At 45.7% G+C, this 21,654-nt stretch overlaps 2 protein-coding genes across 4 annotated transcripts; both read left to right on the top strand.

The window, feature by feature from the left end:
• The first annotated feature begins 48 nt into the window (after positions 1–48).
• slirp (SRA stem-loop interacting RNA binding protein) lies at positions 49–4,894 on the top strand. The gene is made up of 4 exons (XM_080485259.1): positions 49–157; positions 2,447–2,505; positions 4,428–4,535; positions 4,741–4,894. Exons 1-4 carry the CDS (start codon positions 91–93, stop codon positions 4,807–4,809), a joined length of 303 nt encoding a protein of 100 aa, XP_080341385.1. The 5' UTR covers positions 49–90; the 3' UTR covers positions 4,810–4,894.
• A 1,528-nt stretch (positions 4,895–6,422) lies between these two features.
• On the top strand, positions 6,423–20,234 carry LOC308123024 (transmembrane protein 106B-like). Of its 3 annotated transcripts, none has more exons than XM_080485255.1 (8): positions 6,423–6,578; positions 9,983–10,162; positions 10,238–10,301; positions 11,329–11,488; positions 15,955–16,095; positions 16,533–16,582; positions 16,965–17,018; positions 18,430–20,234. In XM_080485255.1, the coding sequence occupies exons 2-8, from the start codon at positions 9,991–9,993 to the stop codon at positions 18,566–18,568; spliced, it is 780 nt and encodes a 259-aa protein (XP_080341381.1). In that variant the 5' UTR covers positions 6,423–6,578; positions 9,983–9,990; the 3' UTR covers positions 18,569–20,234. The 3 variants fall into 3 exon arrangements, with proteins under 3 accessions (XP_080341381.1, XP_080341382.1, XP_080341380.1); XM_080485256.1 differs by having other exon boundaries at positions 6,425–6,597; XM_080485254.1 differs by having other exon boundaries at positions 6,429–6,557.
• The last annotated feature ends 1,420 nt before the right edge of the window (positions 20,235–21,654 follow it).

Raw genomic sequence — 21,654 nt, 5'->3', positions numbered from 1 at the left:
TACCGTCCAGCAGGGGGCAGTGCAGCCTCCTCCTGCTGATGAAATGCCCTTACAGAGGAGAAGAAGTACGGGAGGTCACAGTGAGGCAACATGGCAGCTTCCACGAAGAAGGTGTTTGAGCTCTTTGTGTCTAAAATCCCCTGGACTGTGGCCGGAAGTGAGTCTTCTTTTTTAAACTCGTGTGTGTGTGTGTGTGTGTGTGTGTGTGTGTGTGTGTGTGTGTGTGTGTGTGTGTGTGTGTGTGTGTGTGTGTGTGTGTGTGTGTGTGTGTGTGTGTGTGTGTGTGTGTGTGTGTGTGTGTGTGTGTGTGTGTGTGTGTGTGTGTGTGTGTGTGTGTGTGTGCGCGTGCGCGTGTGTGTGTGAGAGACCTTTGAGGCGGTGAACGCTCCACTTCAGCTCATTTATATTTGATGTCATTAACCTCCGTCAGTCCAGATCTAAATGCGTCACAGTGACAGGCGGTGCTTATAAGCCACACAGAAACCTAAAACGGAGACAGCAGTGAAATACACGATAGAAATGAACAGCAACAAACCAGCAGTGATATTGTATCAGACGCCAGGTTTTGAGCTTTGACTTAAAAAGCCCACGTGGTGACGGTGTGGATGGGGAGCTGGTTCCAGAGCCTGGTCACCCTAAGGCTTGTTGTTTGACCTCGGTGCTTCAAGCAGCCTCTCATCAGATGACCTCAGCGCCTCTTCAGTCCCGTAAAGTCCCACAAATATTTACTGAACCTGTCGTGCTTCTCCTGTGTGTGTTTTGACTCTAGGCGTTGGATCTGAGTGGTTCTGATGGTTGTAGAAGTGGGGAGTGTGTTAGACTCTTCTTCCTGTTCTAGGGTTCAGTGTTCTTCCTGCTCAGGATTTTACTGGAACGGTAAATCAAATCAAACTGTCCAGGTTCAGATGTGTGGACTGTTTTGTGAAGCAGGTCCGAGACAAACGGCTCTCGGTTCCCTGGCAGCCGTCCAGGAGGTCCAACTCATGTCCTCCAGGGTTTATAGAAACGAAGACTGTAACTACTGTAGCACCGCCTTGTAATGTTAGAATCAGAATGAACTGAATCATTAAAGATGTGGAATCCGTCTGGTAAAAGAAGGACAGACCTGCGGAGCAGCTGGAAGGTCACAGAGCGAGTTGATTGGAAAAGGTGAAGCTTTTCATTCACGGTTGTTTAACGTGTTTCCATCACACGAGGTAGTTCTAAACATCACAGACAATGAAGCTGTGACAATAACAGAACCGTTTAGTCCTTTTCTTTATTTAAAATGCGCTCAGTGATTTAAAGATAAAAAAACTGAATCTGAACCGTGTTTCTTTTCTCAAAAACATACGGCGGCCCGGAAGTGCAAAAACAATGTAAACATTAGAAACACAATGGAAACCTTCCTGCAGATGGCAGGACAGACGCACAGTCCATCTTTTCAACAGGAAGTCGATGCGGCCCGCCGCTCAGCGCACGTTGACGTGTGACACAGTGCTCCAGGAGGACACCTAGTGGTCAATAAGAATGAAGAGCTATCAAGACGCACGCTGTTGATCGTTTCAGCTTTGATTGGACGCGCGTTGTCCTGTTTGACAACAGCCAATGAATTTGTAGTTTCTCATGTATACAATAATGTCAAGACAAGTAATAATGTAATGGTGACAATAACGGTTGGAGAGCGTGTTTCTTCTTTGGCATGTCTTTGTGTGAACCCATGTAGTCATTACTTATATTTTATGTTACAAAACATTTGAATGGTGCCGTTACACTCATGAGATGTGCTCTCCAAACGGAAGTCACGTTCACGTGACGCTGGTGCAAGTACAGTTTGTATTCTGGATTTTGGCACAGCCTGCCTTGGGGTTCCTTGTTAACGAGGAACTGCTTAAGGAAACAGGACAGCGGGTTTCTTCTTAACAATCCTAGTTCTTTCAAACGCATCTTCACAGTGCGCATACTGAGAGTTATATTGTGAGAGGTTGACAGCATATCAAGTATCACCTCACATCAAAATAAGGATTTTCGTTGGCGCTCATGTTTCAAAGTCGTCTTGACTTCCTGTTAGAACGACGGCGTGTGCTTCTGTCCAATCGGCGACGAGCGTGTCATTGGCAGGGCCTCCAATCAGTGTTGACCCTGCCCTCAGCAGGTACCTCGCCTTTCCGTTACCTTCTGGTGAATTTTGCCGTGTTTTCTGTATTCTGTAGAGGTTTGTGGACTCTGTAGTGTTTTCTGACATTCTGCACCGTAAGAGCAGGGATGTGGTGAACGTCGGGCAGAAATACATCACGGATTCAGTCCACAGAGTTTAGTCCAGTGACCAACAGAAATGTATCCTGAAGCTGGTCGGGATGAGGAAACCCTTTACAACGTGAAGGGAGATTATTTTACTCCTGATGTGTAATTCTGTGTCCATGACAGTCTGTTGAGGTTCTCACGACGCCACATGTTGTTTTTCCAGAGGAGATGAAGGAGTACTTTGGACAGTTTGGACACGTCAAGAGATGTCTTCTACCATTTGTAAGTATTCAACAAAGATCAGAAGCAGCACTAATCTGCTCACAGGGTGTGAGTGTCCAGAGATTCACTCTGATCACACTTTGAATTGTGGGAAGTACAAGATTCAAAGTTTATTTATCAGATTCTTTGTTCATGTAAATATGTTCTGCTGATTTTTTTATTGCAGAAATCTTGTTTAATAAAACCTTTTGGTCACAAAAATGAGCTTTAAAGAGAATAACTTTCATTTCAGCTTCATTTGTCCCTTGAAGGGTGATTTGTTGTGCAGCAGTTGTAACACAGTAAAACACTATTATCCCATAAACAGGAAATGAACACGGGCATTAGCACCACTCTTTTGTGGGGATGTCCCGATCCGATCGGTAGAGATCGGATCGGGACATCCCCAGTCTTTTGTCGGGTGGAGTTCAGTGCAACAGTCTCGCTCAGTCGGCAGCATCAAGACAGGATCAGGTACCTAATAAAGTACATTCTCAGCATTTATGACTCAGATGGAGGTAGAGGTTTTAGTGGCCTGGGGTCCTGCTAGAGGGGAGCAACTTCTACCCCTGGTTTAGGGGATGAGTAGCGTCCATAACAATGGACTAAAATGTCCTCAAGAGGATGGCGCCTAAGGATTGGATGTGCTTTTTCCAGCTTCTGAAGTCCGTGTACTGTTATGCTCGAATTACTTCCTTGTACTGCAACTTTGAAATGACTGCCAGAGCAGCAGGGTGAGTGTAGGAGGGACTCGCCGCACGAGGAATGCACGCAGCGCTGTACGCCATGAAATTCTTTATAATTTTGCAAGATCAGGCAATTAGTACTAAAAATGACCGCAGTTTCAACATGAAGTCAATTTAATGAAACATTCTGGCGCAAACTGTGAAATGTCAACAAACCAATTCCAGTAAATCCTATATATCCTCCTCCCTTGGTGGTTTGGCCGGAGTGGAACCTTTAGCGGCCGCTTTGGGCCCACAGGCCTGATGTTGGACTCCCTGGTGGTTCAAGTGAAACAGCGGAGTCTCCACTGTGTCCCTGCACCACCATTTCTCCGCTCTCATCGGGTCCCCTCGTCCCAGGGTCCACTGCACATGTTTTTGACGGCTTTGATCAAACCATCTACTCTTTTGTTCGGCCGTTGTTTCTGAAAATTGACCGTCCAAAATGCAGCTGAACTTTCTGAGAAGTCCTTCCAAACGTAAGGTCTCAGTCCGGCAGGCCGGTCGCTGGTATTCCACTGCCGCAGCGGCTCCCTGCTGTGCTGCAGACCAGAGGAGCAGTCAGGACAGAGGGCAGCGTCTCAGAAACCCCAGGCCAAGTGAAACACGGTCCGTCCATCCATGATCAAACTGAAGAAGAGAATCCGGTTTAGCCGGGCCAGTGCCAGAGATCCCACAAAGGGACGGCTGGTTGCCCCTGCCATTAGCCGTTGCCGGTGTAGCCGTGGCCGGTGTAGTTTTGGTGCTAACACAGGTGGAGAGGCGGCAGAACTCCGATCATCATATGAGGGACCCTGGACTCCCTCGGTGCAGAAAGCAGCACTCATGGACTCTGGCAAGCTAGCTTAGCCTAGCACAGGCTGTGACTGGGGGGGGGGTGAGAGGAAGTCATGAGAAGAGTGAGGCTGCTCGCTCAGACGGGCACAGGAGAACACCCCCACAATGTTCCTCACAGAAACGATCCAAGGACGGACAACGCCTCCGTTCAGAGCGGCTGCTGGTCGCTGCGTGAGCGTGAGCGTGAGCGTGCGCGTGCGCCCGGTGAAGATCACAGGATAAACATCGTGAGATGTTTGACAGATGTTGGAGTTTTCAGCCCTTTTAGTCAAGAGATCAGTCGGGTACAAATAAGAAAAGCCTAAGTTTAGTGTGACTTTGTAAAAAGCTTGACGGAGCCACAGGTGAACACCCTCTTCTGATCTGTCTTGTCTGGGACAGGATAAAGAGACAGGCTTCCACCGAGGCTTCTGCTGGGTGGGCTTCACGTCAGAGGAAGGTCTAAACAACGCCCTTCAGAAAGACCCTCACGTCCTGGAGGGGTCCCAGGTGAGACTCCTCCTCCTCCTCCTCTGGATGTCTTTTCCAACACAGATTGTGGAATCAACGCGGCGGTCTGCTGCACTCTGGGCTCACATCACCGTTCCCAATGAACACTTCTTAAACATGTTCCATTGATCCTGTTAATTTGCAGTGATCAACGTGTTGAAGTCTTAATGAAGTGTGATGTCTGTCTCTCTGTCTCTGCTCTCAGCTTCAGGTTCAGAGGAACAAACGTCTGTTTGCAGGACAGAAATCCACCAGAGACGGTGAAGACGACTGAAGCTGCGGAGACGTCACTCAAACTGTTTCATCCAGAATTGTTTTCATTGTCTTTAAGAAATATATACCTTTCTTTTTTAAAGTTTGTCGACTGTCTTTCTCTGTTCTTTCATGTTGAGTTGTAGAAATGTCTTTATGAGGTTAGCAAAATGGTTCAGGGTCCTGAAGCAGACCCACTGGAAGCTTTATTAAACTGGAAGGTCTTCAGCCTGACCTTCACAGTGGAGACTGAGGGTACGTCCTAAAAGTCCCTCCTGTCTCCTTATATATGGACTTTACCTTAACCCCCTGGATGACATCACGGGGATAAGGAAAGGTGTTAGGAGGCTTCCTAAAGGAGTTAAGGAAAGGTGTTAGGAGGCTTCCTAAAGGAGTTAAGGAAAGGTGTTAGGAGGCTTCCTAAAGGAGTACCAGACGATCCCGACCGGGTACCAGATGAACCCTAACAGGGATCCAGAATGATGTTTTCTCCAACCTGGCATTATTAAATTCTTCCCTGTGCTTTTCACTTCCCACCCGTCGCATAAAGTTTCCAAAATCATCTTTCTGGGGCATCAAGTGTGACTGATGTGTGCAGCTGTTGGGCTGAATGAGGCTGATCATTTCTCACCGGGCTGCAAAGTCAGTGCTGATTGGTTCCTAATTGGAACTGGGTTCACTTTATGCTATGCTATGCTATGCTATGCTACAGCCGCGATGTTTCCCAGACACTTTTAAACACAATACAGCGGAAAAAATATGCCACCAAACTTAATACCTACAATATCAAATGTAATACCTTTTAAAGTTTGTTTTTTTATTGGATTAATTGCAGAATTGTAAATTCAATACTTGTAAGACTTTTGAAGACCCTCTATGATCCAGGATGATTTCATACATTACAAATGTAACTACAATACTTAATTAAGGTTGTAACCAAAGGGTTTATGTCACAACACAGAAATTTAACGTTTCTCTTCAGATTGAAACAGAAGAAAAATGAGGCACAACTTAAACCTCGACGTTTGGCGGTTTCAACTCATTTCCCACCCAGAGAGCTGCTCTAGTTCTTGTTCTGACAGACTGGAGGTTCTGAAACGTTCCTCGAAGGTTCTGGTCCACGTCAACATGATCACTTCATAGTAGCTGCAGATGTTGATCTGAACATCCTGATGTGACTCTCCTGTTGCTCCACCTCCCAGAGGAGCTCTGCTGGACTGAGGTTTGGGACTGTGGAGGTCTTTGCAGTCCAGGGAACTCATCATGGTCCAGAAACCAGTCTGAGATGATTTGACCTCTGACCTCTGAGAGCTGGAAGTTTCCATCAGGAGAGGTTCCATTGTGGTCATGAAGGGACGGAGGCTCAGGTAGACGGTGGAGTTTCAACCTGCTCAGTTGAACAGAAGAAGAAGAAAACCTCCTCCAGACCTTCGGAGCAGCAGCTGGACCGTCGACACCAGCAGGAAGGTTCAGACCACCAGTTCTGGTGAACTCTAACCTCAGGTTCTTCTTTTGGACATCCAGTTTTGGTGGTCGAGTTCTGGTGGTCTGGTTTTGGTGGTCCTGTTTGGAGGTCCAGTTTGACCTGCAGACTGTAGTTTTACAGTATGGCCGCAGGGGGGCGCCGATGCCGCTGCAGACAAACCGGAAGCAGAATTATTGGGATGCTCGACGAAGCTACGTGCGCGGCTAACATTCCTGTAAATCTCGAAATCGGCTCTCTTTTTCTGCCTCGACGTTGGTGTTTCTGTGAAATCTTCAGAGAAGTTGGTGAGATGCGGATCTAGACAGGTAATCCGGGGGTTGTCATGTCGAAAAAGATTCATTATAGACTGTTTTGTCGCTAAGAGCTAACGGCTAACTTCAAAAACAACAGCGAAGAGGAACGAAAATGTCATTAAAATGACATTTGTGGTGTTTTTTTTTTATAGAGCTTTTCTCTGTCACTATAATCACATTTATCATGTTTTATATCACCGATTCTGCCTTTCTCCGTCACCGTGTGTTTCATCTCAACATGTTGCTCTGCAGGTGAACTCTTCCTGTCAGGTAATAAGAGCAACCATCTCCACCACCACCCAAATACACACCACCACCACCACCACCCAAATACACACCACCACCACCCAAATACAATGCAAACTTCTTTCATGACTTGAGCAACCTGCTGTCTGGATGTATTGATGAGGACTCTGTTGTGGTAATGGCTGATTTTAATATCCACTGTGAGAATCCACAAGATAACAGTGCTGAGGAACTCCTGGACATCTAGAACATGTTGGACTTTTCCAGCATGAGACAAAGTCCACACACAACCAGGGACACATCTTAGACTTGGTTCTTTCCATTTGTGAGGTTGTGGTGAAAGATGTGTGTGTTTCTGACCAGGACCTTGTCTCATTTAAAGTCTCCGTCTCAGCTGACAGCAGGAGAAGGACAACAGAGCTGATCAGAAATGTCCCATTGATGAAAAGACACGGCGTGTCTCCAGCCAGACATTCTCTAGCATGCAGCTCTGCTGCAGCTTCTATCAAGCACCTTGTAGAGAACTTCAGCTCTAAAGTTAGAACCATCGTTGATACCATAGCGCCAGTCAAAGCTAAAGTAGTGTGATAGGAGGACAGCTCCATGGAGGAAGAAGACACTGGTTAAGGCCCAGAAAAGACAATCTAAGCTCCACCGTCATTAGGACATGTCCAAAGAAAGGCTGGGCATGTAAAGCTAGAATTAGAAAGGGCCAGACGATGGTTCTTCTCTGAGGTTCTCATCAAACACAGTACTAATGCTGGTACTTGGTTTAGTGTGGTGGACAGACTGAGACAGACAGTCCCTCGCCATCAGGACCTCCGGAACTCTTCTCAGACGCATCTTGGAATGATGTCCCTCCTATTTCACCATCAAATGAGCCCGATCAGACTGAGTCAGTGGGTGGAGCTCAGGCATTACGACTGGAACCCCTGAGCCTCCACCCAAAGATGTTCTGTCTAATCTGGCAGATGTTCTCCTGTTAGACTGAGCAGCACTAACCCACATTGTTCTCCAGCTCAAACCCACAACATGCAGCAAAAAAGAGTAATCTGGATTCTTCAGGAATCAGTAACTCCAGGCCCATATCAAAGCTTTCTGAAGTCAGATTATTGAAAAGGTGCTTTTCACACAATTTCCTGCTTTTCTGGCTCAAAACAATGAGCTGAATGTTTTCTAGTCTGGATTGAGGTCAGAGCACTGAAACACTCGGATTAAAGTGCTGGATGACGTCTCCATGAGCAGGGACACGTCCACTGTCTCACTTTGACTCTGACTGGATCTTAGTGCTGCTTTGGACACAGTTGACCACAACATCCTGCTGGACCCACTGGAACAATGGTTGGAACTTCTGGCTCTGCACTCAGTGGATTTAAATCCTGCTGGCAAGATGGCCGCTATTCTGTGTCAGCAGCTGATTGTGAATTTGAGCAAATCACTTGTGGGGTTCCTCAGGGCTCCATCCTGGGGCCCTCTTATTGAACATCTCCGTGCTCCCACTGGCTCAGATCATGGAACATTACAACATCTCTTCTCAGAATGACCAGACGACACTCAGCTCTATATATCAGTGTCAGTGAATGACCACGCCCCCTGATACCGGCTGAGGAAATGTAGAAATGAAATGAAGGAGTGATGAGTCAGCACTTTTTACAACTCAACCCAGAGAAAACTGAGCTCATTGTTTTTGGCCCCAAAGAAGACAGGTTAAAGGTCAGTGCTCATCTTGACTCCAGGTCACTCAGGACATCAAATCAGGCAGAAATCTGGGTGGAGTTCTGGACTCTACACCACCACACTAAGGGGGAGCACATCACACCACCACACTGAGGGTGGAGCACGTTACACCACAACACTGAGGGTGGAGCTCATCCCCCTGCTCCACCCTCTCCGCTGGCTGCCTGTGTATCAAAGGACTTCAGAATGGTCCTTCTGCTCTAGAAAGCTTTGAAGGGTCTCGGCCTAAATCATCTCAGATTGACTTGTTGAAGATCAAAGCTCCAGACCTCTGAGGTCATCAGGAAGAGGTTGACTCACTGTTCCTACAGTCAGAAGAAACAAGGTGAAGCAGCTTTTAGTTCCTACCTCCTCACCTGTGGAACAAACTTCCTGAACACCTGAAGACTGCTGACACACTCACTTCTTTTAAATCAGGACTTAAAACATTCCTAGATGCACAGGATGTAGAATAAACAATAGATTTTACTTACTTAGTAAACTTAACATTAATAAATCTCTTATTTATTATACTTTTCTTCATTATTTCTTTTAATGCATTTCTTTAATTTCTTCTAAAGCTTTAATGTATTTATTTATTCTGCATGTCATGCCTTGTGTTTGAATGGTGCTCTATTAATAGATTTGCCTTGCCTTGCCTTGCCTTGCCTTGCCTTGCCTTGCCTTGCCTTGCCTTGCCTTGCCCTTATAGACTGCAGAGGTTCTGTTCAGTCTTTATCTTGTGGTTTTGTTTTTCCTTAACTTCAGGCTTTGTGATGTTTCTGTGGATCAATAATGTTTATCTGAGATTCACTTTTTGACCGTGAAGACTTGAACTTTACATTTTGACTGTCGTTCTCAAAATGAGGTTTGGGCCCACTGGAGTCATTTTTAGGAGAAATTATGGTAAAAACAGACTCAGTTTGGATTAACCTACTACCACTAATCATTTTTTTTAACTATGCATTCTTGTTTCTGATTGTTTTGGTGATACATTCAATTAAAAATCCGCTGTCTTAGCCTGATATCATGTGTTCATAATACAGAAAACTGACTGGAATTTTCAATGATTAAGAGACGCATGATTCATCTGTGCAGTGATTTAAGATTTTAATCGATTGACAGCTTGAAAGAGTTCAGACCCGGTGGCCAAAAACAGAAGTCAGAATCACAAAAATGGAGTTTGTGTTTATATTATTGTGTAAAACTAAGAGTGTACCAACAGTGCCAGTGTTATTTCTCATCATGTCCAAAAGATCAGGTTGTCTGGTTTTCAACCATGTCTTCATACTTTGTGTGAAACGGAGAATGCGTGAGCGCTTGGAGGGCATATTCTGTTATTTGCCCTGTGGTGGGGCTTTATATTTGCACAATGTCTGAATGAATTGTTAAAGTTTGATGTTTTCTACTGGTGTAAAATTCCCATTTGTCATGTGATGGTGTTGTGATTTCAGGTGTGACTATGGGGAAGACTTTTTCCGACCTGACGAAGCAGACGGGCAATGATGAGGGTCTGGACCCGCTCACCGAGGACGGGAAAGCTGGAGACGTCTCACAGTTTCCTTATGTGGAATTTACAGGGAGAGACAGTGTGACCTGTCCCACCTGTCAGGGCACCGGGAGAATCCCCAGAGGTAACGACAGATGAGAAAGTACTGACAGAAAGCAGGAGAAGCTGTGACTAATCACTGATGTCCTCTCTGGTCCAGGACAGGAAAACCAACTGGTGGCTCTGATTCCATACAGCGACCAGAGGCTGCGGCCCCGGAGGACGTGAGGCTCTCCTGTTTCTATAAACATACTCCTGTTTCTATAAACACACTCCTGTTTCTATAAACACACTCCTGTTTCTATAAACATACTCCTGTTTCTATAAACATACTCCTGTTTCTATAAACACACTCCTGTTTCTATAAACACACTCCTGTTTCTATAAACACACTCCTGTTTCTATAAACATACTCCTGTTTCTATAAACACACTCCTGTTTCTATAAACATACTCCTGTTTCTATAAACATACTCCTCTTGCTAAACGCTGCACTGCTCAAGTTTTAAACTATTATACGTGTGTATTTATTCTCATATTTTGAAGTGAAGCTGAAAACGGCAGTGGTGGTTTTAGTGTCTGTAGCTCCTGTTAACGCTGCTTTAGAGTCTGGAACGTTTGTCTGGAGCAACAGTATAATCCTTAACCAAAACTAACAGAGAAAATAGAAATGACGAAAAATAAAAACTGAACTTCATTTCAAAAAAAGATAGGTACGGGGTTTTGTCATTACAGCAAGGGCTTGTGGGTAATGGTGCTGCACTGTCCGATTGGTGGAGGGGCTACAATCTGTTGTGTAAATTCTTGCTGTTTATTTTTGATATTTTGGTGTAGGGGTCTAACAACATTGATGTTAAATTAAGAAAAATACTGTGAGTTGAAATGAAGTAACGACAAAGCTGTAAATGGGCGGGATTAAATAAATATGATTATACTTCTTCTTTCTACGCCTTTCTCAAACATGTAAAGCCAGATTTAAAGCGAGTCGTGTCAAGTTGGAGAGTGTGTCCCTTAAACTCTGGTTTAATCATTTGGACTTTCTTCTTTTGACTATTTCTTTCTTTCTTCCTGCCTGGTGCCTGTTGACCTGCTCTGGTGTCTGTAGTGCCTGTTGTGAGCGGTGGTACTGTCACAATCACACAGTCAGCCTGGTTGTCCTGGAGGACTCATTCAGCACTTTAAATAATGGTGTTTGCTGTGTCCGTGATGTCCTTCCCCTTTAAGATCCAGGTGTTTGTCTGATCCTTTGCAGGAAGCTGTATGTGACGGCGTCTGTGCTGCTCTGTCTGTTGCTGTCCGGTCTGGCCGTCTTCTTCCTCTTCCCTCGATCCATCGATGTGTCCTACATGGGGGTGAAGTCTGTGTTTGTGAGCTACGACGAGGAGAAGCACAGCGTGTATCTCAACATCACAGTAAGTTTCCTTCAGTGTGAACAAATGAACAGCAGGGGGCAGTCTCACCTCAGTGGGTACTTCCATCTGCTGCGTAATCCTAACATTTTTTACTCTCTATGGCCTCGTTTGCCCAACAACGAAAACGCGCGGATCCACAAAGCTTTCGTCACTTTTGGGGGGTCAGTTTCCACGACACCAGTGTTCTGATCCACTGTATCTGCCAAGTTTTTAATCCGGCTCCCAAGGTGGTGGCGATTCCCTCCTGCAGAGACTGATGGAGGCTACAGAGCCTGTTACTGCTCATCTCCCTCCTCCCTCCCCTTTGAAAATAGTTCCTTCTGTTCATGCACCTGTAAACCAACATGGCCGACCCCCCAGTGGTTTGACTGGCGGTCGTTTTCTAGTTTTCTGGTCCAGATCAGTAGTTTAATAGTTGAGACTCTCCCTGATAGCGTCTGATTCCTCATCAGTCCACTAGAATGTCAGGTTCTCTCCATATTCTTCACGTTTATGGTGGATCGTTCTCTCCACATGTCTGTGTGCTTTCATTAAAAAAAGAAAATCCAGCGACAGCGCCCTCCAGTGGCCTGGCAGACTCACTACATCGTTGTGAGTGTGTCTGCTGCTGCAGTGGAAACGCAACACTATTTTTTTAACAGATTCGATGTTGTCATGTGAAACGTGGTGTTGTATGAATGTATTCACTGATTATTTATTTTTTATGCAGTAAAAACTGAAGTGGACAATAATCAAAGTGTGATCCTGAAAACAAATACGATCTGAGGTTTCAGAGGAATTGTGTTCCTCAGTTTTAGTGTCTGTTATCCTCCTGCAGAGGGCGATCTTCCTCTTAGTCTTCATAAATCCACAACTGGCCAAAGAAAGATTTCAGATTCTGCTGTGAACGTCAGTAAAAGTAAAGTACAGATTTTGAAATGGACAAAATGTAACTTTACCTCCGTTTTCTAGGCCTCTTTTTTTGGTGGGAGGGTTCATATGCTGTCACGTTCGTTCTCCAGGACTGTTCACACTGATAATAATGAACGAACAGAGTAGAAAGTGCATTTATTTGTGGTGAAACGTTGGTGAAAAGGTGACGTACCTGCTGCTCAGTGGTGTTGTGGTTAGCAGGCTCATCTTCCAGTGACATAGCTGCAGTTCGACTCCTCCCCGTGTGCCGGAGGTTCCTTCAACTGTCCAAAACATGAGGAGTCATTAAAAACATTAACTCCTAAAGTATCACCAACATGGAGCTTGGACGCCGTGCCACACATGAACACATTGACTATTTTAGAAAATACTCGGCTTGAAGTCACTCAGAAGAAACATCTCCAGATGTTCTGGTCAGCCATGAAAGGCTGTATAAGAAATACAGTGATCAACTGGAAGAGCGCCTCCGGGATTCAGGCTTCAAGGATCAGCTTGAAGCTGCAGAAGAGCTGGAGGAGTGTTTGGTGAAGAGTCTTCCAGAGATGATCCTCAGAGCACGTCAGTCTGGCCATGAAGGAGCGACTGCGCTGGCTGTGATCTCTCACACTGCCACATGGTGGAGCAGTGAGCCCATCCAGCAGAGCCCGAGCAGACTGGACTCTACACAGGGACTCACCACCAAATGCTCAGAACAGGTCCGGCGGTTCCAAAAGACGGCGCAGACTGGATCACAACATCTGCTTCCACATCTGGAAACTCCTGCTCATTGTGGGTTTTAGCAGTCTGGGCCCGGTTGTTCTAAACTGGGTCATTGTTTAACCAGACGTTAAATACTTTTAACCAACTGGTAACTTTAACAGCACTGTTATCGTGTTGTTGAAAACTGGGTTAACTTTAACCAGGTGTTATCTTGTGGTTCAAAACTGGGTTAACTTTAACCAGGTGTTATCTTGTGGTTCAAAACTGGGTTAACTTTAACCAGGTGTTCTCTTGTTGTTCAAACTGGGTTAACTTTAACCAGGTGTTATCTTGTGGTTCAAAACTGGGTTAACTTTAACCAGGTGTTATCTTGTTGTTCAAACTGGGTTAACTTTAACCAGGTGTTCTCTTGTTGTTCAAAACTGGGTTAACTTTAACCAGGTGTTATCTTGTTCAAAACTGGGTTAACTTTAACCAGGTGTTATCTTGTGGTTCAAAACTGGGTTAACTTTAACCAGGTGTTATCTTGTTGTTCAAAATTGGGTTACGTTTAACCAGGTGTTATCTTGTGGTTCAAAACTGGGTTAAGTTTAACCAGGTGTTCTCTTGTGGTTCAAACTGGGTTAAGTTTAACCAGGTGTTATCTTGTGGTTCAAACTGGGTTAAGTTTAACCAGGTGTTATCTTGTGGTTCAAACTGGGTTAACTTTAACCAGGTGTTATCTTGTTGTTAAAGTGAACCTCCACTAACTGTTTACCAGTGGTTAACTCTCACCATGGTGTTCATGATACCAGTTGAACAAAGGAAGGACAGGGTGGAGCGAGGACTGAACTTTGATAGAGTCGATACTGGAATGAAGAGTTACGCCTCTATGGAGCTCCGGAGTGGATATAGGGAAAATATATATATATAAGGGATGTCCCGATCACACTTTTTTGCCCCCGATACTGATCCGATTTTTCAGAATTGAGTATCGGCCGATACCGATACTTTCCGGATCCGATACTCACATTGCTATTGCAAAGTTACTCAACAGTGTATTTTTGGAGCAACTAAGATGTCTGAAGCTAAAAGCACTATTGGCAGAAGCTTTGTTTAGATAGAGATTATTGTAAAACTCACTTATTGAATCAAAATTCTTCTCAGAACGACTTAAACATAAAAGCTCTTCGGCTCCAATGTAACTTCTTTGTGTATTAAAGTTCAGTTTACCTTAAAGCAGTATTTGCAGGTTTGACCTGAATCGTCACAAAACATTTACATTTCATTGTGAATTATAAACAATTCATTCCACTTCTAAGTGGTAAAACCTGTTTGACAAAAGTACTCTGAACATAGTTCTCTCAAAAACTTATTCAGAATATCTCAGTCTCCCTTCAAACTAGCGTAACCTTCTGGGTTATTGGTTCACCATATCGCTCCCCTGTGGGGACTTATCCTTTATTTTAAAATCCTTTATTTTAAAGCCGCACCGAGTTTGCTGCTTCTGTGCGGCTTTTTCTTTAGTTGTTGTTGTAAACTGAGGGAACATCCACGCAACGAAAAAAAAACTATCTTTGTCCTCCCTGGCCTTCTCCCAAAATACCTCCGTCCACACCTCACTATGAACAAGGCTCAACACGAGGCTTCAGGGCATGTAGTACACATGCCAGGCCTTTAGGGGCGCTGTGACTCACCAAACACAATAAAAAAACAGAAGAAGACAGACCACATAGAAATTTAGAAGTAGACTTCTGCACATAAACACATAAACCTCTATATATAACTCTAGTTTTATAGGTCTATGGCCCCGCTCCGCCTGCTTCTAGCTTCTGCAGCTCCACCGGAGCTTCTAGTCCCTGATTGTTCTGGTTATTAGGTGACGTTGCGGACCGCGTTTTATTTTTTGTTATTTTAGAACTGCGGGGTGATCGGCTGGATTTACCGATCCCCGATCACTCACAAATCACTAATATCGGCCCCGATCCGATATCTACCGATCTGATCGGGACGTCCCTAATATATATAATAACGCGTGGGAATGAGATAATAATGAATAACTGGAGACACTGAGTTACTATCTCCTTCCTCGTATTATATTTTTCACCAATGTCGCCTCCATCCCGTCATATTTGCTGTTCTGGAGCTTTAAAAGCCTCGTTTCCACGGAGCTCATTAGATCTTGGTGTTTTCTAACTAAAGCATGTGAAATACAGACGTGTTAAACTCTCCTTGGTCCAGAAAGAGAAGATCTCATTCTCATGTCTCTCCTCTTTATCATTAGTAAATCAGGCTGGGGCTTATTTTCACCATTCCAACATTCCATAGTGACTTTCTGCTCCTTTCACTTTATTTCTGAATGTGTTCAAAAGCTTCAACATGGAGGAATCAGGAACTACTAAACAAACTACAAACTACTGGAAATGAAAACTTGGAGTTTTTAGACCTAAGATGAGCTTTTTAACGGCTTCGTGTGAAAGAGAACTTTAATCAGCATCATGTAAGTCTGCACTCCGACATTATAACGAGCTGCGGCGCTCGTACTGTAGTGAGGTTACAAGCTAAATATGACTGATAGTCATTAGAGAGCTGGAACACACATGAGCAGCACAGCAGAGCAGAAGGTTCAGCAGAGCAGCTCCTACTTTGTTCAGCCAGGACGGTTGGTACAGACCAAACTACTTTGTTCAGCCAGGATGAGCTGGAAGAAGAAATGAGGTCATTTTGTTGAGGAGGACCTGCAGTGCTGAACTTTCTTCTTGTTCGTATGGAGGAGGAAGAGGCCTTGAGATGTTGTGTTCTGCTGCTCCTCCTTGTATAAGTGAGGAGATCTGGTGTTGAGCTCCTCTGACCTGTGGAGTTCCTGTGTCCTGCAGAACTCTGTCAACATCACCAACAACAACTACTACTCAGTGGAAGTGGCCGACGTCACAGCTCAGGTTCAGTTCGCCCGGACCGTCATCGGGGAGTCTCGGATCAGCAACGTGACGGCCATCAGTCCTCTGGACACCAAGCAGGTACTGCTGCTCCTGCTGCTCCTCCTCCTCCTCCTGCTGCTCCTCCTCCTCCTGCTGCTGCTCCTCCTCCTCCTGCTGCTCCTCCTCCTCCTCTTTCTGCTCCTCCTCCTGCTCCTCCTGCTGCTCCTCCTCCTCCTGCTGCTCCTCCTCCTCCTCCTGCTGCTCCTCCTCCTCCTCTTTCCGCTCCTCCTCTTGCTGCTCTTTCTGCTCCTCCTCCTCCTCCTGCTGCTCTTGCTGCTCCTGCCCCTGCTGCTGCTCCTCCTCTTCCTGCTCCTCCTCCTCCTCCTCCTGCTGCTCTTTCTGCTCCTCCTCCTGCTTCCCCTGCTCCTCCTTCTGCTGCTCATGCTCCTCCTGCTATTCCTCCTCCTCCTCCTCCTCCTGCTCCTCCTCCTCCCCCTCCTCCTCTCATTCTGTACTCTTGTCTGATCTTTCTTCAGATTGACTACACCGTTCCAACCATCATTGGAGATGAGATGAGCTACATGTAGTAAGTGTTACATCACACACACACACACACACACACACACACACACACACACACACACACACACACACACACACACACACTTAGCTCCAGATGTGTCTGAAGCGCCGCCGCCCCCATGATGCTCTGCTGCTAAATAAATAAATCAACAAAAATGAATTAAATCTGAATGAAGTCTTGTAAGAACTATTGCAGCAGCCGGGAATCGAACCCCCGCGTCCCGCCTGGCAGGCGACTTCTACCCCTGGAGTCTAAACATGGAGGCAGGCTCACTGTTTAGTCAAAGGAAAGGGTTCCTGTTCCACTGAACCTTGATTGGATGTGATGCGACAGTTCAACCTGAACAAAGACACAACCTGACCCTGTTCATGTGTGCTTCTTCCAGTGAGTACTGCACCCTGCAGACCATCAAGGTCCACAACATCGTCATCATGATGCAGTGAGTCCAAACCTCTCCTCCTCTCCTCTCTCTCCTCTCCTCCTCTCTCCTCTCCTCTCACTTCTCTCTCCTCTTACTCCTCCTCACCTTCCTCTCCTCCTTCCTCCTCTCTCCTCTTCCTGTTCTCTCCTCCTCTCCTCTCTCACTTCTATCTCCTCCTCTCTCCTCCTCTCCTCACTCACTTCTCTCTCCTCCTCTCCTCTCTCCTCCTCCTCACCTCCTCTCTACTCCTCTCCTCCCTCTACTCCCCTCTTCTCCCTCTCCTTTTCCTGTCCTCTCTTCTCTCCTCCCTCTCCACCTCCTCTCTTCTCCTCTCCTCCTCCTCTCTCCTAATCTCTGCCCTCTTCCTTCTACTCCCCTCTTCTCCCTCTCCACCTCCTCTCCTCTCTTCTCCTCTCCTCCTCTCGTCTCTCCTCCTCCCCTCTTCTCCCTCTCTTCTCCTCTCCCCTCCCTCCTCCCTCTACTCCTCTCTCTTCCTCTCTCCTCCCTCTCCTCCCCTCTTCTCCCTCTCCTCCGCCTCTCTCCTCCCTCTCCTCCCTCTCTTCTCCTCTCCTCCTCCTCCTCTCCTCCCTCTCCCCTCCCTCCTCCCTCTACTCCTCCTCTCTCCTCCCTCTACTCCCCTCTTCTCCCGCTCCCCTCCTCTCCTCCCTCTCTTCCTCTCTTCTCCTCTCCTCCTCTCCACCCTCTTCCCTCTACTCCCCTCTCCTCCCTCTCTCGTCTCTCCTCCCCTCTCCTCCTCCCCTCTTCTCCCTCTTCTCCCTCTCCTCCCTCTCTTCCTCTCTTCTCCCTCTCCTCCCTCTCTTCCTCTCTCCTCCCTCTCCTCCCCTCTTCTCTCTCTCCTCCTCTCTTCTCCTCTCCTCCTCCTCACCTCCTCTCTACTCCTCTCCTCCCTCTCTCGTCTCTCCTCCCTCCTCCCCCTCCTCTCTCCTCCTCCCCTCTCCTCCTCCCCTCTCCTCCTCCCCCTCCTCTCACCTCCCCTCTTCTCCTCTCTCCTCCTCCTCCCTCCTCACCTCCTCTCTCCTCCCCTCTCCTCCTCCCCTCCTCTCTCCCTCTCCCCTTCCTCCTCCTCCCCTCCCTCCTCCCCCTCCTCTCTCCTCCTCCCCTCTCCTCCTCCTCCTCCTCCCCCTCCTCTCACCTCCCCTCTCCTCCTCCTCCCTCCTCCTCTCTCCTCCTCCTCCTCCTCCCCCTCCTCTCTCCTCCTCCCTCTATTCCTCCTCACCTCCTCTCTCCTCCTCCCCTCTCCTCCTCCCCCTCCTCTCACCTCCCCCCTCCTCCTCTCTCCTCCTCTCCTCTCTCCTCCTCCCCTCCCTCCTCCCTCTCTCCTCCTCTTCACCTCCTCCTCCCCCTCCTCTCTCCTCCTCCCCTCCCTCCTCCCTCTATTCCTCCTCACCTCCTCTCTCCTCCTCTGCAGTGTGACCGTCTCCACCTCGTACTTCGGCCATGCAGAGCAGGTTTCTCAGGAGATGTATCAGTACATCGACTGTGGAGGAAACACTACATCCAGCAGAGGGATCAACCAACCCTTCAACATGCAGCTGCCTGCGGAGTGACACCTCCTCCTTCACTCCTTTCTGCTCCTCTGTCCTCTCTCACTCTCCTCTCACTCCTCTCTCACTCTTCTCTTTGAGGAGTCCTTGTTACATCGTTTCTTGTTCCTTCCTGTTGGAGGACGAAGTAAAAGAATGTGATGCATCAGAAGCAGAAACAACAGAAAAGGGAAATTCACTTTTTTTCAGCCAATTTAAGACTCTTGATGTTTTATCCTTTGTAATTTTAGTTAAAATAGTTGAGATTAGATCTTTTTAATCTTCATTGTCACAATTTCAAGAACATTTTGACCTTCGATGTTGTTAATGTAGAAATAACACTGATGATTCAAGGATGCTTCTTCGGAATCTTATTAACTTTATAACATTTTAAATGAACTCTTTATTACTGTTTCCACATTGTGTGAGTGTGTGTGACACGATGAAGACATGAAGGATCTGCAGACACTGACTAACGGGAGATGATCTGGACTATGTACAGTGGTATTATTTATTATCTCTCACTTTGTCTGTAAACCTGATGGGATTCTGATTCATAGTGAACCTCTGGTATTTGTCCAGCCTCACATTCCAGTGGAAACAGGATCAAAGAGGATTTTAAATCAAATACTGGCTCAATTAAATATTGTTTCACGTCGCGGTGAGAAACTTTGTCGTTTCTCTTTAAACAACCAAACGTTGTTGGTTACAATCAAAAGGATCCAACATATAAGAAGACAATTTTAAAATAAAGATAAAAGGTACATAGAACCTGTGAAGCAGTTTTTAGTGTTGCTCTGTCCCGGGCTGGATCAAGTCCGTCTGGAGCTCAGACTGGATCACATGGACTCTGATCACAGTTCTCAGGATGTTTGCATGAAACACCAGGAACTACATGAAACTACACAGGAAATAAAGCTGCTTTTTTTTCTGGTTCTTAATCCTGAATAACGTTCTCTGAATTTAGACTTTAATTCCTGAATTTTTTTCTCACAATTTAATTTATTTTCCTGAGAATTATAAATTTATAAATGAAACTTTGCAGACCCTCCCAGACCTTTAAAATATGATGGGCAACATGTTTCAATATGAAACCAAAACTAAAGGAGTTAATCTTCCCGACGTCAGGAGTGTCTGTGTTTCCTCCTTTAATCCTGGAGCTGAGCCAGCCGTCTAATGAGCTGCAGCATCTTCAAACACTAGTACCATGGAACAATAAAGAAGCAATGAACCCAGATGCAAGTACAAATGACACAGACCTGCATGAATCAAGCTGAAACTTCATGTTCAGTCCACCTGGGATCATGTCGATCTGTTTCATCTCCTTCACTGTCATTTTGTGTGTGTTAATCCTCATCAGCTGATTTCATGGGAGGAAATCATCGGGTGTAAATGTTTTCCAGTGTCATTAAAATGTGTATTTGGAGTTTAGTTTGATTTCTCCTGACAGATCTAATCACTATTATTGCTCATGTAAATGAATGAAGTTGTGTATGTAGGAGTTTTGATCAGATCAGAAACTGGAAGTGACCTGAGTGAGATTCATAGAAAAGCACATGTTTTATTTTCTAACTTGCCATGTTAATATCATGTCGAAGTTCCTCTGTTGAAGTTAAACCTGTTCCTCTTTAACATTTTGTTCTTATTTGTAGTGACGTGATTATTGTGGGACCATCAATAAAGGTTTGAATCCTCACCTGCTGAGTCCTCTGCTTTCACTCTGGATTCAACAAGAGCTGCTGGCCGAACCAAGAGAAGCTGAAAGAGAGTAATTAGTCTTAAGGCTGCACCATAAACTGTGATCTCTTCATTTCACATGTTGTCCAATTCATAAGAACGGGAACTCCCATGGTCTGAATTTACATTAACTGGCTTTATAACCCATAGTGAGCTTGGATCGGCTCCAGTGACCCTGAACACCATAACAGTTATGGATGGATGGATGTTCTGGTCTCTGTTCTGGTCCCTATTCTAGTGTCTGGTCTCTGTTCTGGTTCTGTTGTGGTCCCTGTTCTAGTCTCTGTTCTGGTCCTGTTGTGGTCTCTGTTATAGTCTCTGTTCTGGTTCTGTTGTGGTCTCTGTTCTGGTTCTGTTGTGGTCCCTGTTCTAGTCTCTGTTCTGGTCCTGTTGTGGTCTCTGTTCTAGTCTCTGTTCTGGTTCTGTTGTGGTCCCTGTTCTAGTCTCTGTTCTGGTCATGTTGTGGTCCGGTTCTGGTCTCTGTTCTAGACCTCTTCTGGTCTCTGTTCTAGTCTCTGTTCTGGTCCCTGTTCTAGTCTCTGTTCTGGTCTCTGCTCTGATCTCTGTTCTGGTCCTATTCTGGTCTCTGCTCTGGTCTCTGTTCTGGTCATGTTGTGGTCTGGTTCTGGTCTCTGTTCTAGACCTGTTCTGGTCTCTGTTCTAGTCTCTGTTCTGGTCTTGTTCTGGTCTCTGTTCTGGTTCAGTTCTGGTCTCTGTTCTGGTCCAGTTCTGGTCTCTGTTGTGTTCTCTGTTCTGGTCCTGTTCTGGTCCAGTTCTGGTCCTGTTCTGATCTCTGTTCTGGTGGAGTTCCACAGGGTTCTGTCTTAGGTCCTATACTTTTCACTTTATACCTGCTTCCTGTAGCGAATCTAATTAAAAAATTCTCCGTTAACTTTAGTGGCGGCCGTGTATTTCACACTTCAGCCTTCACAAAGCAAGGCAAGGCAAGGCAAACCTATTAATAGAGCACCGTTCAAACACAAGGCAATTCACAGTGTTTTACAAAGAAATAAAAGGCATGCAGAATAAAGAAATACATTAAAGCTTTAGAAGAAATTAAAGAAATGCATTAAAACAAATAATGAAGAAAAGTATAATAAATAAGAGATTTATTCAGATTAGTTTACTAAGTAAGTAGAGTATTTGTTTTTCAGCCTGTGTATCTAGGAATGTTTTAAGTCCTGATTTAAAAGAAGTGAGTGTGTCAGCAGTCTTCAGGTGTTCAGGAAGTTTGTTCCACAGGTGAGGAGGTAGGAACTAAAAGCTGCTTCACCTTGTTTCTTCTGACTGTAGGAACAGTGAGTCAACCTCTTCCTGATGACCTCAGAGGTCTGGAGCTTTGATCTTCTACAAGTCAATCTGAGATGATTTAG

Source organism: Lipophrys pholis (assembly GCF_963383615.2).
Source record: "Lipophrys pholis genome assembly, chromosome: 17".
Classification (NCBI taxonomy): domain Eukaryota; kingdom Metazoa; phylum Chordata; class Actinopteri; order Blenniiformes; family Blenniidae; genus Lipophrys; species Lipophrys pholis.
The sequence above is the reverse complement of the archived record's forward strand: the minus strand, read 5'-3'. Positions and strand labels throughout refer to the sequence as shown.

What these genes read in the sequence shown, in the direction of transcription:
- LOC308123024 (XM_080485254.1), top strand. Translation starts at nt 6,452, where the DNA reads ATGCTCGACGAAGCTACGTGCGCGGCTAACATTCCTGTAAATCTCGAA. An exon ending in GTCCTCTGGACACCAAGCAG is followed by an intron (nt 16,096 to 16,532) that starts GTACTGCTGCTC and finishes ATCTTTCTTCAG; the next exon opens with ATTGACTACACCGTTCCAAC. An exon ending in GATGAGATGAGCTACATGTA is followed by an intron (nt 16,583 to 16,964) that starts GTAAGTGTTACA and finishes TGCTTCTTCCAG; the next exon opens with TGAGTACTGCACCCTGCAGA.
- slirp (XM_080485259.1), top strand. Translation starts at nt 91, where the DNA reads ATGGCAGCTTCCACGAAGAAGGTGTTTGAGCTCTTTGTGTCTAAAATC. An exon ending in CCCCTGGACTGTGGCCGGAA is followed by an intron (nt 158 to 2,446) that starts GTGAGTCTTCTT and finishes TTGTTTTTCCAG; the next exon opens with AGGAGATGAAGGAGTACTTT. An exon ending in AGAGATGTCTTCTACCATTT is followed by an intron (nt 2,506 to 4,427) that starts GTAAGTATTCAA and finishes TGTCTGGGACAG; the next exon opens with GATAAAGAGACAGGCTTCCA.